This window comes from Amia ocellicauda, chromosome 3, assembly GCF_036373705.1.
Source record: "Amia ocellicauda isolate fAmiCal2 chromosome 3, fAmiCal2.hap1, whole genome shotgun sequence".
NCBI classification, from domain to species: domain Eukaryota; kingdom Metazoa; phylum Chordata; class Actinopteri; order Amiiformes; family Amiidae; genus Amia; species Amia ocellicauda.
Window position 1 is genome coordinate 39,876,520 of NC_089852.1, and position 14,919 is coordinate 39,891,438.

General features: G+C 36.7%; 1 protein-coding gene across 2 annotated transcripts in view; it reads right to left on the reverse strand.

The window, feature by feature from the left end:
• The window catches only part of arhgap42a (Rho GTPase activating protein 42a), a 65,713-nt gene that overhangs the window by 17,347 nt on the left and 33,447 nt on the right, over positions 1–14,919 (reverse strand). For both annotated transcript variants that reach the window (XM_066699410.1, XM_066699411.1), the window contains exons 4-6: positions 12,961–13,032; positions 389–490; positions 132–242 (exon numbers count right to left, since the gene is read on the reverse strand). In XM_066699410.1, the coding sequence (XP_066555507.1) occupies positions 132–242; positions 389–490; positions 12,961–13,032 (285 nt within the window). The remainder of the gene's footprint in view (positions 1–131; positions 243–388; positions 491–12,960; positions 13,033–14,919) is intronic.

Here is a 14,919-nt window from a genome sequence, read left to right on the forward strand (position 1 = left end):
AAAATGGATGGTGTTAGCATATCTTGGGGTGAAGGAGCCGAAGTACAATTTGTGCTTACACATTACTGGGAAGTAATCAAAATCTTTATATTACAAGAACAACTTTGTTCAAACACGAATGTATGACTCACCGGTTCTACAAATTCAAATTTCTTCTTCTCTTGAACTTCTTGAATCTTGAAGACGTACTCGAGAGAGGCATCATAAAACACCTGCCTCTCTTTATCAATCTGTGTGTCTGCCTGAAAATAAACCATGATAGCATTATTGGAGTGTGAAAGTCACAGAAACACATTCAATTATCAATTACAACATACAAAAACACAACCCTTATCATTATCTGCCGCCACTTCTATAGTATTGTTTACGGATTTGGTTCATGACTCACCTCTTGTAAAAAAGCTTCTTTCTTTTTAGAAGACAAATTCAGATGCTTCTCTAATACTGAATAGTATTTCTCACTTTCCTTGTCGAATTTCTTCTTTCCTTCCTAAAATTAAAACAGAAAAAATGTTTTTTGTGGCTTGGTTTTTGAAAGGCTCAAGATGATCACATTTACAACCACGTGCTGGTGTTTGATGGGAAAAGGGTATTTTCATTGTATTTCTTCTGAAAAGTTTCAATCCATGCAAGGCATTAATATTTTAAGTGACACAGAAAAAAAAAAAAAAAGTGCCATTTTCAGAGTCAGACAAGAAAACAAACACTGCAGTTTAACTCTAAACCCACTAGGTGGTAGTCTTATGCTATTTTATTATTTTTATTTATTTTTTTACTTATTTTATATATTCTCAAAATGTTAAACATGAATACATTTTAAATGGGGTGTAACATATTTTCCTGTAACCGAAGACTATTAATCAATCAAAATAAATCAATTAGAATAGGCCATAAATACAGCCTAGAACATTTTGTATTAGAAGGCACTACATTGATGTCTCATCTAGTTGTGTCGTGGCTTACCGCTCCCAAAGAGTAAAACCCCCATCCCACTTTACAACAACAACGTCAATGCAACAAACAAGTGGCGGTACATGACCCTCCACTCGCACCTTTCCTGGGATTCACGCACTCTGCTATATAAGACTCCTTTGCAGTGCAGATGTATCTGTAGGTATCCATATACAGGTCTTTTTGCATAGATAAAATATCACTGATGTTTCTTTGTGTATATTTATGTTCACCACAATACTACAGACCACAATATCTCTAAATTGAAAGGTGCTTCTCCACAGGATTTGATTTTCCAATGCCATGCATGTCACTGCTGGTGAAGGAATAAATAATGATAGTCGACAGTATTTATACTTTCAAAAAACTGCAGAATATTGTACAATTGAGTCAAATATATCAATATATTTACTAACCCCTGTATGCTATGAAGCGTATATAAAAATGCATTACATTTTATTTCTTCCCATTAAGCCATAGTTTTCCTTTATCAAGCTGCACACCTGCTGTTCAACAAAACTCCCCATTATGTGACTGTATGGCTTGATGAGCAAACAGGGTTTGACAAGGCTGGAAACCACTGGAGTTGGACATGTCACGGCCATAGTTTCAAAATTGGGATGTGGGTTTTACATTTCTACTTACAAGCCCTATTCAAATGTTTTAATGAAGCGCTGCTGAAGCAGAAATTACCTTCCTAACTCCAAGCTGCGAGACATACAGGGGCTTAGGAACTGTGCATGACTGGTTTTCCAACTGCTGCTCTCGCCGTCTACAGATTGAGCACATTTTTGTGACACTCGCATATTTGGAGCCCCAAAAGGAAATAGAAGTTATTTTTTGAGAAGCGGAAGTTGAAATTAGATCCTGGTTGTTTGTTTTTCAATTTGGACATAAACAAAACCCTTCCCATGACCCTTAGCATGAACCCTAACCCTTAACTATTAGCTACTGATACTTGACAACTGAGCAACAAACCAGACAATTTGCATCTCGATTCATTCATTACCAATATTATTAAAGTGCATTTAAGAAGAGCCTTTCTGTATAACACATTAGCAAACTGGACCCATGCTATGTAACAGGACATTTACACATTTGGCCATGGTTAACAGTCAGATTCTGCACTAATTTTAACTGCTCTATCTATATCACTCAATAAACAGTTGTATGGTGAACAGCACTATTCCTCTGATGAACTTTTACAATAAGCATATTTATAAAACAACACCGGTGCAATGCTGAATATTAAATGTATCTACCTTTGATTTCCAATATAATTCAAAGCTGCAAGCTGTGTGTCCAGTGACTGAGCACTAAAAGGCGTTCTTTACTTCTGTCAATACCCTTAAGGGCAGATTAAGTATATGCCTCACTGGAATTAATTTGAAAAGAAAACAAACAAATACTTTATGATTTCCCTATTTTGGTTAATAGCTTCACATACTTTGTTGTTTTATATTACCTACTCTTCACCATGGAGGATGGAGTGGTAGATGGACCAAGGAAAAAAAAAATATCTCCTTGGATTTTTATTTATTTATTATACTCAAGTCTTAAATCCTACACACAATAAAAAAACAATGGTGTTGTATAATAAAGGACAACTTTTGTTAGTTTTCCTGATCTAAAACTAAAATTCCAGAAAGTTTGCTGGGTTTTTTAACACAGGGTAACCAAGTGAAACCCAAGGGATGATTAAATACCAGAGGTTCTGAAGTCTGAATCTAATAGATGAAACGCAGCTCTTAAGTTTAAGTAGATCATAGATATAGCATCATTAGTATTGGTCCTGAATATAAAACAACAACAACAACAACAACAACAACAGTATGAATTGATTCAAGGTTGATTGAGCAGGCATGCAGAGAGCTCAGACAGACAGACAGACAGACAGACAGACGCAGAAGGATAGATCAACAAGCTGCATCACGGGGTAATAGAACGGACGCAAGGCTGTAAAATGCAGCGTCCCGCATTTCCAAACTGCATGAGGATGAGTGATGCATGTGCTGTTATAAGGCCATGTACGGTGTTTAAATGGTCACTAATCCTTATCTGATGGACAAAAACAATCTATTGAAATGTAAAAATATATATTAACCTTCTCCACAAAGAAAACAAAAGAAACAAATCGTGAAATATCTCCCCTTTGAGGAATCATTTACTGGTTTATCGTCCTGAGGGACAGGCCCCCGTCGCCTTCCAGCTTTTATTGTGGTCATTCCCTATTCAGCATGTTTTAAACTGTGCGACTGCACATGAGCGGATCCTGCTAGAATGGTTTAACTGTATTTCGGGAAGCTTTGAAGCCGAGCGCTCTGCCCTAATGAAGGAGCTGTGGAATCCGTCAGCAGACAGACAGAGTCTGTTAGAACCCCTGAGAGGATTAGAATTCAGAACAGGAACTTGTCTCAATCCCACACTGAGAACAAACACCAGCAGACAGTCAGTAATGGATGGGTAACAATGCCAGACATACCCTATCATTAGCCAACAATACGCATGTAGACATCCAAAGGCATCCAAAGTTAAAATTAAATAAACAAATATCACCATTGTGCCTTAATTATAATTCCACAGTGGCGCTAAGTGGGACGTTAAACTGGGACCCACTTGCCTGGAAGCTGTAGTGCTATTCTTTGATGTCCTTTTTCTGGTTAAGGGAGCTAATTATAATCAACACTGTAGGAAAAGCTTTTGCTAAAGAGAAGAAATAAACCCTATATTGTCATTCAATATGGTGTTCAGTTTACTTTGCAGAACTCTGGTGCTGCTAATAAAACCTTGTGGTACAGTGTGAAGATCAAATTTTTATGGAGACAATTTGTGGTAAATTTACAATCCTTATTTTCCTTATAGTAACTATACTGACAATGTGTACAGTGATAAAATAAGGAAAGGGATAAGGAGATGAGTTAGGTAGATGCCTTAGAAATCATAGAGCATTGCTAGAAGACTGGGAAAAAAAAAAAAAAAAAAAAATATATATATATATATATATATATATATATATATATATTTATTTATTTATTTAAGACAATTACAGTCAAGATAAGCTTCCAAAAGTCTCCCAAAGAAAAGAATATGTTTAGCTTTTGTTCTGTCTCTACTATGTGTTATCTTCTAACTGCAAAGCAAATTAATTGGACAGAATAGAATCCAGAATAATAATTAATAAGAGCATCTTAGTGACATCCCCTGCTTTCCCTCAAACAAGCTGTTTTTACTTACATACAAAGACAAAGTCTTTGGTAGGATTCCAGTCCTTTATTACAAGAGAATGAAGAGCTTAATTTCTCCTGCAGCTTCTGTTGGTTTATGAGCATAATCTGTTACCAAGACCAGCTGCTAATAGATACTGTAAAATCATTAGCATGTGCTCTTGATTTAACATAAAACAAACAAAACAAACAACATTGTGTCAAGTTACAAGCACCTTAGTTTCTCTCTTAACTATTTCTCTGCCCGGCACCCCTAAAAATCTCCTAGTCCCCCCGCTCTGCCAATCACGGTGCCACCTTTTTCCCCGAGCAGGGTTAACCTTCAACCCCAGAAACTAGAACAATTCCCCTTAATAATCAGATCCCCAAATGATCTCCAACTCAATGAACTGACAGACATACACACATAATGCAGTCCCTCCATTCCACACGAGAGTCCCATATCGCTACAATATATTATTGCATGCCTCATGTATTTTGCAGATGTGGTAGTCTTGTATACAACAAAAACAATGACAACATCTGTATCTAAAGTAATATGATAAATGAGATGGCCTCTTTTCCTTATTCACATTCATGGAACAAAGTTGAATACTGCTTCCCTAAGCGTTGAAAGTTTAATAGATTCTGTTACTGATCGAACAATATCTCAGTCTCTGAATCGGCAAAAACATTTTAAAAAGGAAGATAATATTCATCTGGAATTAGGGGCCTTAACGCAACGTGTGCAACAGAAATGGAAATTACAGCAAGGCTTGACAAAGGGAGGCGAGGTGATCCCGCAGGCTTCCACATGTTACCTATCACACCAGCGATCACTCTATCACACACATTAATTGTGCTCGTGAACGTGGGCATTACTAAAACATATCCTGTTAGATGTTCCGGCACGATGCTGCGGATTCCTGAGACCCCGTGCGGACGTCTTTTGATGCTCTATGCTGACAGTCTGTTCATCGCCGCTGAGCTGGAAACCTGGGGCGTGTGCCCGTCTGCAAGGTAAATTGGCTTGATCGTGTTAATGTTCACACAGACTAATTGAACCTATGTACACAGCTTACACTTATACTTGCCCAGCTACGTGACACCTTCTGCCTGCATGAAGGCACTAAATCACAGTGTCTTTTATTGCTCTCACTCTTAGTCTCTGTAGATAGATGGGCTTGAGACTTCCCCACAAAGAGCTGTAAATTCCTCTTCAGAACTACCATACAAAATAGTATGTCTTCTTTGTCACTGCATTTATTCTTCTATAAATACCATAAGACCTTCCTGTAAATTACATTATTGTAATGTTTATTATTTACTTTCTTTGCTTACTTTATATTTTGAAATGGGGTTGAATCCGGTTGAAAAAAATATGAGAGTGATTGTAATCTCTTGCCTATACAATGTGAAATTAAATGTTGTGTAGCATACTGGCAGAACCCATGATATGGTCTATATCAATACATTGATTATAGAATATGCAGTACAAATGTTATTTGGTTGCAATGTTTTATCAGTCTGTTTGTCCTCATGTGTACATACACCATGTATTTTAGCTTATTTAGGTTCCCCCACCGAGACTATTTTAAGCATAAGTCAAGCTTTCAATGTTCACTGCCTGTAAAGTAGATAAAAAAACAAAACAGTCATAAGAGTAAAATATAGCCATGGAATGAGATTTTGGCTGCTACCAATACATACTAACTGCCAACATTTGCATAGTATCAGAAATATTCACTAAACACTGCAGGGGATGCGAATATTCTAAATATAGGTATGAATCTAGACCCACAAAATGTGCAATAATGCACCAACACACAGTTTAATGATACAATTCATACACTGCTACCCTTTGTGTATATTAATATGATTTGTGAGACCTTTTTAGTGTTAATGGGGAGCAATTATTTACAATGAAGTAACTAAAGTGATCACTTCATGCTTAGCTGCTTAATAAAGATCAAAAAAGGTGTAAAATCAGAATTAGAGAATTACAAGAGATGATATGCTTTTATTTGCTGCACATTTATTTATTTATTTTTTAATAGATGTAAACTAAATTAAAGTGATTGGCTTAATCTTATTACATTATCATCTTCTGGTTATAAATTCCACACTTCCTATGAATACCAATATGGGATCTGAAAAAATAATTTAACTAACAGAATTGTTCAAGGTATACTATGAAGTGACTGCAGGGGATTATCATCAGGAAATGTATACTTCCGTCCATTAAGAGAAACCACATCCTGTGTTTAGAACAAGATTCACACACATTATCGAATTATATGGATTAACATGAACTCAATATATATTTTTCAGTACTATGCCAAACTGCTATTGACTATACACTACTGTAACATTAATATCCAGCTCACTCTCATCTTAAAACCTGAATATGGCATTGTTCATTAGAACATCTTAAAAAGTGCATTAATATTTCCCAGTTAATACAGAAATCAAATTGTGTTTCAGTAGAATACCCTGTCCTTGATACGAAATCAGAGGAGACTACTGTAAAAGCTAAAACATGAAAGGTGATTTTCCCCTGCTGTTTCAGAACCGAAGTTCTACAATCAGATATTTTCATTGACAGGTGAAAGCATCCAAACATTCAGGTACAGTCAACCATACAGTGAAATGAGAATACATAAAGATTGTAACAGAGTGCTCGGAGGAACACAACTTGTCCAGCAGTCCAACTCCCAGAAATCCTGGAAAGGTGAATAACTGTGGCAGAGCACCTGAGCAGCAGGACTCCCATGATTGGCCAGTGCCTGCATAAAAGCAGGAAGCAGTAATGCCTTTGTTGGTGGGGAGGAGGAGAGAACAGTAGCGAGAAAGTAAACTACAAAATAACTTTTGGCTTCGAACTTCCAGTACTCTTTTGGACATTGTTTTGGACTGTTGGCTGCTTGTCGGTCTTATTCCGAGTAGCTGTACGTGGAGAGAGGGACCTGTGTGCGCTGTGTAGGTCGACTCAATGAGGAGATGAGGCCTTGCCTATTTCAAGAACCCAGCACCATGGCAACCCCCCACGGCGTTACGCTGGTGGAGAAGGCGGGTAAAGGCTGCAGGGTCTTGGGAGTGCCAGGAGAACTAAATAAGAAAAACTAAAAAAACTGAAACTTTACTACCCCCTGCGGAGTGGATTTTGGATGCTGGACCCACTGCATTGGCTAGAGACAGAAGGGGAAAAACACCTTTCAGCTAGTCCATAGTGCCAGGCCTTTTTGATGAAGGCATGTCAAAGTGAAGCCATACAGCAAGAACTGAAGATCCTCAGAAAGGTTCTGGGCACCATGGCTGAGCTGGTCTGATCTGAACCAAAGGGCCCCTCGTTTTGTTTGTCTTCACTTTTGCACGATACGCCCCTGTTCCTGCCTCTGTTTCCTGAGGCCCTGCCTATTGCAACAGCCCAGCTCCATGGCACCCCCCACGGTGTTACTATATGTATGCATTTCTTTATTATAGTTCATGTTACATCACATTTTAATGAAGAATACAGAAGGTATATACACTAAATCAGTCAGTAAGCTGGGGTCCTTTAAACATTTCCTATCAGAAAGGGCTTAAAAAAATCTTACATAAAAACAGAACAAAAACATTACATTGCTACTGACTGTAGAAATTATTATTTAATAAGTCAGAGTAAGATGGATATATATTTTTGGTTTAATTAACACACAGTTCACAGATTAGAGGCAGTTAATGGAGAGGCAGATTTCTCCAAAATCTATGGTTGAGTTTTTATGTACGCATTGGAATAAATCACAGTTAAAGAGAATCACTCATCTCTTTATGCTCTCTCCCTGGGTAAGGGCATCTGCACAGAAACAAATAAACTCCCACATTTATTGTAACTGTAACTTGTCTCCCTTCCCAAAGGGAAACAATAACATTTTCAGGAATACAGTGTGTTTGTTTATTACATCTGTTAAAGAGTATATTATGGGGTTATGAAAAATAGTTGCACATTAACACACCTGTTCAAGTAACCTGCCTGTAATTTTTCATTTCATTTTTTACAGTACAAGTTTTTAACCTTACAAATCATTGAGCTGATACAGTTGCATTCAAGATGTAAGCTTGTACTTGTGCAGAGGATGCATCTTTGAGGTTGCTGTATGTCTGACATCACTCACAGCAGTTGGAGAAACACCTTTGGAAGTGCCTGTAGTGGGCAGACAGCAGCCCCTGAGATCAGACCCACTACATGAATGCTGGTTGCCATTTTAAAAGAGATTTCATTTGCCATTTAAGAATTTGTCAGGAGGATTTTTTTTTAATGTATAACAATTATATCTTAACTTGTAATTATATGTATAATGCTATGTTTTTCTTAACTCTGGTATTTCCTCTTGTACAGTTCCCTTTGTACCGTTAAATCTGTTAATGACAAACAACTATGTTCCACAGGCTGTGTGTCATAGTGAAAATAGATAACCTACCCTCCACTAAAATACAAAGTCCAACTTGAAAAACAAGTAGAGTAAAAGCATTTTTGTAACGAGAAGTGGGTAATTCTTGTCTCAGCATAGGCTGAAGAAAGGGGAAATTACAACACTGTTTCAAATTAATGAGGGGGAGTTTGTATTAAAGCTCTAATGGTCAATGCATTTCACACCCATTGCCACTTTGCTAGGGCCCGTCTATTCCTGGAACTCCTTAGGGGTACTGACATGATGGAGGCAGTGTTGCCCTGTATTACACTGAACTAAATGTCAGTAGGAATAAGTTCCTGCCAGAGCTTGACAATTTAAAAAAAAAAAAAAAAAAAAAGAATTGAAGTACAAAACAGATTTGCAATGTACGTCTTGCATTCTGAAATGCTTATTTATTTATGTTCCCAGGAGCCAACCAAATTCCAAAGCCTTGGGTCCCAGGATTCACTGATCTCGAGTTTCTCCGAGGCTTTCCTCCGTTTTCTGAATGGAATGCGATGTTAAAAAAAAAAAAGAAAATGAATACGTATGCCTTAGGCAGAAGTCGACTGAGGGTTTTTAAAAACAGGAGTTCCCTATACTGAAGCTTTTCACAATACCTGGAGAGAAATATGGATTGTCACTTTTAAATTGTCACAATTATAACCTTGTGCTAAATAAAACCAATTGAAAGGGCTAATCCTGTTCTAATAGTGCATATCTACTATTGGGAGTTCACATTACTTAAAAAGACAAGACTATCTATGGCTGACGTGTATTTCTGCTTTTGAGATGTCACCCCACCTAAAGAATTAAAGTTATGATAGAAAAGATGCTTGTCTATTTTCCTTCCCAAATTACATGCAAATCACAGCAACAAACCGCTTTCACAGAGAAAAACAGGAGTCACAAGCATTACTTTACCTCTCATTCAAGATATTCAGTTCTGCGCTTATAATCAGTACCTGATATTCCTTCCCATGCATATATTGTGTCGACTACCTACGAATATGCTTTGTTGCAAAAAAAAATATGTTGTAAATGCATCTTGCAGAAAGGTAAAAAGGTATTCTGTGAGTAATCGCTGGTGTAGATCGAAGCATTGTGGCCCAAGTACTTCAGTAAGTCCTGTAGAAGCCAATAACTAAGAGCAAGAGGATTATTTAAAGAAAAGCAATTAACTATCCCTTTCACTCTTCGGTTTTTAGGAGCTTGGCAACTTGTTTAATTCAGCTCAATGTCTTTGATCCATTAAAGAGTGTAAGAAAGGCCAATGAACTTCAGAGCAAATATTGCTAAAGCATTCCTAATGACTTATCTGATGGGGTGGTGGGGGTTCTGCTATAGTGAGAGAAAAGTTTCACTTTGGCCCAGGCAGACAATGCATCAGTGAATGACCTCACTATCAGAAACAGCTGGGGAGCAGGCGGCCACAAGGCCCAAATAAGGAAGGTTGTTTAATGCCTGAAATCCTTTCCCAGTTAGCTCACTTGACTTTTCCCAACATTCAGAGCCGTAATTGGAGAGGTCAGACTCTGCAATTCATCAGGATTCCCAGCGTTGACTAAGGTTGGACAGACCCCTTGTGATGGCTCTCTTTTATCTCAGTCTGGTAAAACATGTTTATCCAGAGGGGGCAGAACTATTAGTAGGAAATGGTTTATGGAAATAAAGGACCCTGGGAGTGACAAAGGAACTGACTTTTCTTTTTTTTTACTAGCCACTTTACAAACAGTTGTGTACAGTTTTAATGAAGCAATCTGAAAAGGGTTGTGTTGCAGAGCGATAACGCGGGTTGCTTTTATCATTGTCCTGAAAGTAAAATTAAAATAAATGTACTCCTATTTGGGGAACACTCTACTGCTCTTGCTACTTTTTGTTGTTGTTGTTTAAAACAGATCCTCCTCTCCTTCACAGATGGTATGACATTCTTATCCATATTACCTTCTTTTTTGCACTAAATGCACAGTGTTCTTTACTACTACTAACATATGAATCACACAATGTTAGTGATCTGGCAAAGGAAGAAAAAGTAAAAATGTCAGATTCAAATTGCCCTGCAGTATCTCAGTCCTAGATTCTGGATCTCAGTCTATGGGGAATACCACATTAATGAGCTTTTGTATCCCACAGTTCAAAGTCCAAAAGTGTATGATTTTAGCAGTCCAAACAAATAGGCCGCAGACAAATGTTGTTTTTAAGAACAATGGTGACTTCCAAGTTTCTATTCTACAGAACGCATGCCATGGAATGAAATTATCAAATGCAATGTTTTGGTGAGAATAAACATATTCGAAAAATAACGAGTACATTTAAGAACTCCGTGAACTTGGAAGACTGGATTCATTACTGTGTTGTTCTTTTCTTTCCAATTTTACCCACAGAAATACTCCATTATTTCAAAAAAACATATCTAAGTAGTAAACACTCAGAGGATGGAGGCTACAGTATACAGTTTTATACCCAGGTTATAAAGAATTTGGTTGAAGCAAATGTTTTCTGTAATTGCCCTAATAGATGTCAAAATCTGTGTTTATGAGTGTGAGTGATACAAGAATGTGAAGGCATCATTAACACCAAAGCCACATAATGAAGATATAAACTTGTATTCAACTGAAGCGTTGCTGAGGAATTCAAAAGCTTTTCCATGACTCTGCCCCTTCAAAAATCAAATACTCCAATGCTACTAGCCGTGAACTACAACTGGTAAATCACAGACAATTTCAAACAATCTTCCTGCTCAAACACCAGCAGGTTGATGGATATCTATGCATGCATTCCTTGAAAGCTATTGTTTGCACATGAAGAAAGTAAACAATAATAAAAAATGACCAAAAAAGGAAAGGCCAACCCCATAAAACAGGGTCTACAGCCCTCATGTTTGGTGCTTTCCCGTTTTGGATTTGACAAGTACAATCAGATCAAAAATAAGTTCTTCAAGGATTCTTGAATGATCCCTGTTGCAGAAAATAGTCATAGGTATGAATACACCATATTACATTAAACATGAACTGTGGAATTTCAGTCAATCAGAATGATAATATTAACCAGGATTCAGAAAAACATACATCACTGTATTTAACAATATTTGTGACATTTTGTATGCCATTATCAAGCAATAAAAAGACCAGTGAAAAGTTTAGTACCTCTACTGACCTATATTTTATATTTTCTGAGAGCAGAGCAAACTAAAATAATATTTTGAAGATCTTCTTATTTAAGCCATTACAACTATTTCGAAATGTCAGTTTATCATCATATATTATTTACTTGTGTATCTGGGGAAAGTTCAGTACAGCTATAGTTTAATATACTTCAAAAACTGAATTAGACTCTCATATACGGTCAGGCCCCACTGCTTATTACAGCACTTGCATTTACATATAAACATTCCCTGCTATGCTTTACATTTCCAGAAAATACATGCTTTTTATAGGCCCTTACAAATGTTAAGGGGAAGTAAATGAATGTTGCACAGTCCCTGTACTCTCTATTGGTGAAGCATTCAGTTTTCAGATGCGGCCGTCACTAATGTAAGTTAATGCCCCATATTAATGAGTCTTCTTCAGCATGAGATATTTGAATATGCTTTTCAGAAGGTAGTTTTGTGCTTGACAAATGTGTGGTCATCTAGGCACTAACAAGAACCGAGACTCTCACTGTCGGGTCAGAACAGAGTTTCATTTGTCATGAATGAATTGGAATTATAGGAAAATGACGAGGCGAGGAAACTGAAGAAAAATAATAATCCTACAAGTCTAACAGTATATCATTCTATTTTTACATTGTTGTACAACAGTGAAGTCAGTTATTCCATCATTTCATGTAATCTCAGGGGAGAATTTCAAAAAGCGGAAGAACTAGGAGTGAAACCTAATATTACCAATTCAATCCTATTTTCTTTGCAGGAAAGTCAGACAGAATCAGGAAAGAAATGTGTAAGCCATTGTCACTCCTAACAGATATTATCTTAAAGTCTGAGAGAAACTTAAAGATAATTGTATTAATAAAAACACAGCACAAGATGGAGAGCAATAACAACAGTGTAATTCATAGTCATATGTGTTATTCCCCTAGTTACAAAAAGCTAGTTTTTCATTTTGAAGATAATGCCCATTATCAATATGTAAACAAAATGCACTAATTAATATCATTTAAAAGTTGATAACTATTACATAACTAGAACAGAATAGGATACATTGTTAAACAACTGCAAATTTTATTCTGTTTTTATAAATTACAACAAAGATCCAAAAATGTCAGTGTTCAGTTCTTGTGTAATTACATTTATGACAATATATCAAACAAATTACATATCCTTTTTTGACATGCAATATGGTACATCAAAGTCTGATTTGCAGACACAAACTTACTTTGGCTGCACCGATTTGTTCTTTACGGAACTTCTCCAATGGTGTAATCAAGACATCATCTGCATTCTGAATCTGAAAATGGAATAAAATACATTACTTCCAGTGGTAATTTAAATCTATATTTTCAATAGCAATCATTCTGTTCTTATCTGTTGGTTTGCTAAATGTCACCCTCACAGCAGAACTCTGAATAACTGCCAACACAAACCCAGGCACACCCGTGGTCATCGAATAACAATCAATAAACATTCTGCTAAATGTTTATATTTGATGATGTAACCGGTAATAAAATCGTATTAATATGCATTTTTCCATGAAGACAAACCCTCATAATAAGATAAATTAGGCTGTACACAAACACGGTAACAGTTTCCAGTGTTTTTATACCTCAGATCAAAATTAATGCTCCATAATTCATGTTGTATCTGTATAGTTCAGGTCCCCTGGTATCCCATCAAGAGCTAATCTTCATATGACAGGTCTCACGTGGTACTAACACAGTTACGATGTATTATTTACACACATCTTTTGTTTTCATTAAGCGGTTTGTTGCTTTCAAATTCAATGGCCTATTAGTTTCTGTAGGTGCACCACTGGCTGATGCCCCAGAGCATTTGACAAAACCACTATAATATCTGCAAAGTTATTTACCAGGCTTTACAGGCAGACTATAATATCTTCAACAATATGCGGAAGGGTTACATGTATAATTAGAAAAGTGTAAAATGCAGATCACAAGGAAATAAAAACTGATTTAGCCTGATGTCATGATCGTGTTGAGCAGGAAAATCCAGTGTAGAAATAAGAATAAGATTTGGATGTTAGAACTGAATTATCCAGTGTGCAGATATAATACATTAATATCCGAGATGGTAAAACGTTCCACACTCAAACTGGTACATTCTCATGTGAAATAATGTGTAAAATATACAATTTATTAAACAGAGACCGTTACGTGCATGGAACAGGAGTGATTTATATAAGGGGAGAGGAGAGTGGGCTAGCAGGGATGTTGGCATTGGGAAGAAAATGACCCTATCAGTATGCTGGACATAACCTTTATAGATTTTAGGTGTCACAGTGAATTTATTTTTCTGGACAATAGCATTCTTACTGTATACTTACTGCTGCCACTTCAGCACATCACAATACCCATAATACAACAAGAATAGCCCATAAAAAAGTAAGAGATGTCTGGAAGCTTGAGCTGAAGGAAATCCTCAGATTTGAATACACTCATTATTTTCTCTTACTTTGCTTTTTAATGTTACACAAAATGGTTGCTGAAATAAAGAACAGGTGCTCTAATAGGTACAATGGGAAATCAGCAAAAAGGCTGCATCCCATGATGCACTATAGAAGAAATATATGGCCTATTTTTTTTTTTTAAGGGAAAATATCAATCTAATCCTACCCACAGGAAATAACATTTATAGTAGATGAAAGAAGAGCTTTAGACCTTCATATATCACGTTTAAATTTAGATATATGTATCCATATCTCTTTAGATATTTCCACAGTTATTACAGGTATCAAACACATTTCCAACTCAAAAAGGGTAATGCTAGATTTTGACAGACTCATTCCGTACGAATGTAGGTAAAAGGTGAAATATTGTGTCAATCAGTGCGGATAAAATGCCCTGGCAAGTAAAAATATAAATAGTTTATTAATCTGCCAGCTGTATTTTTTTGGATAGGCTCTTCTCTGACTCCTCCTCAGGGATCAAGTGCAGACAACACATTTGTCCTGCTGTTATTCAGGGCTGTCTCAAGTGACAGAGCACTTTGGTTGATTTAGTGTGTTATTTTGTATCATGAGTGCAGGTGATAAACTGGGAATTGAGCTCTATAATACACTCATAATAACGGTTCTAATTTTAGAGGTGCCTTGTCCTGATACAGTATCATTTTCCCTGCCACCACCCTCTCTGCTTTCGCAAGTGCTGGTTATTATATA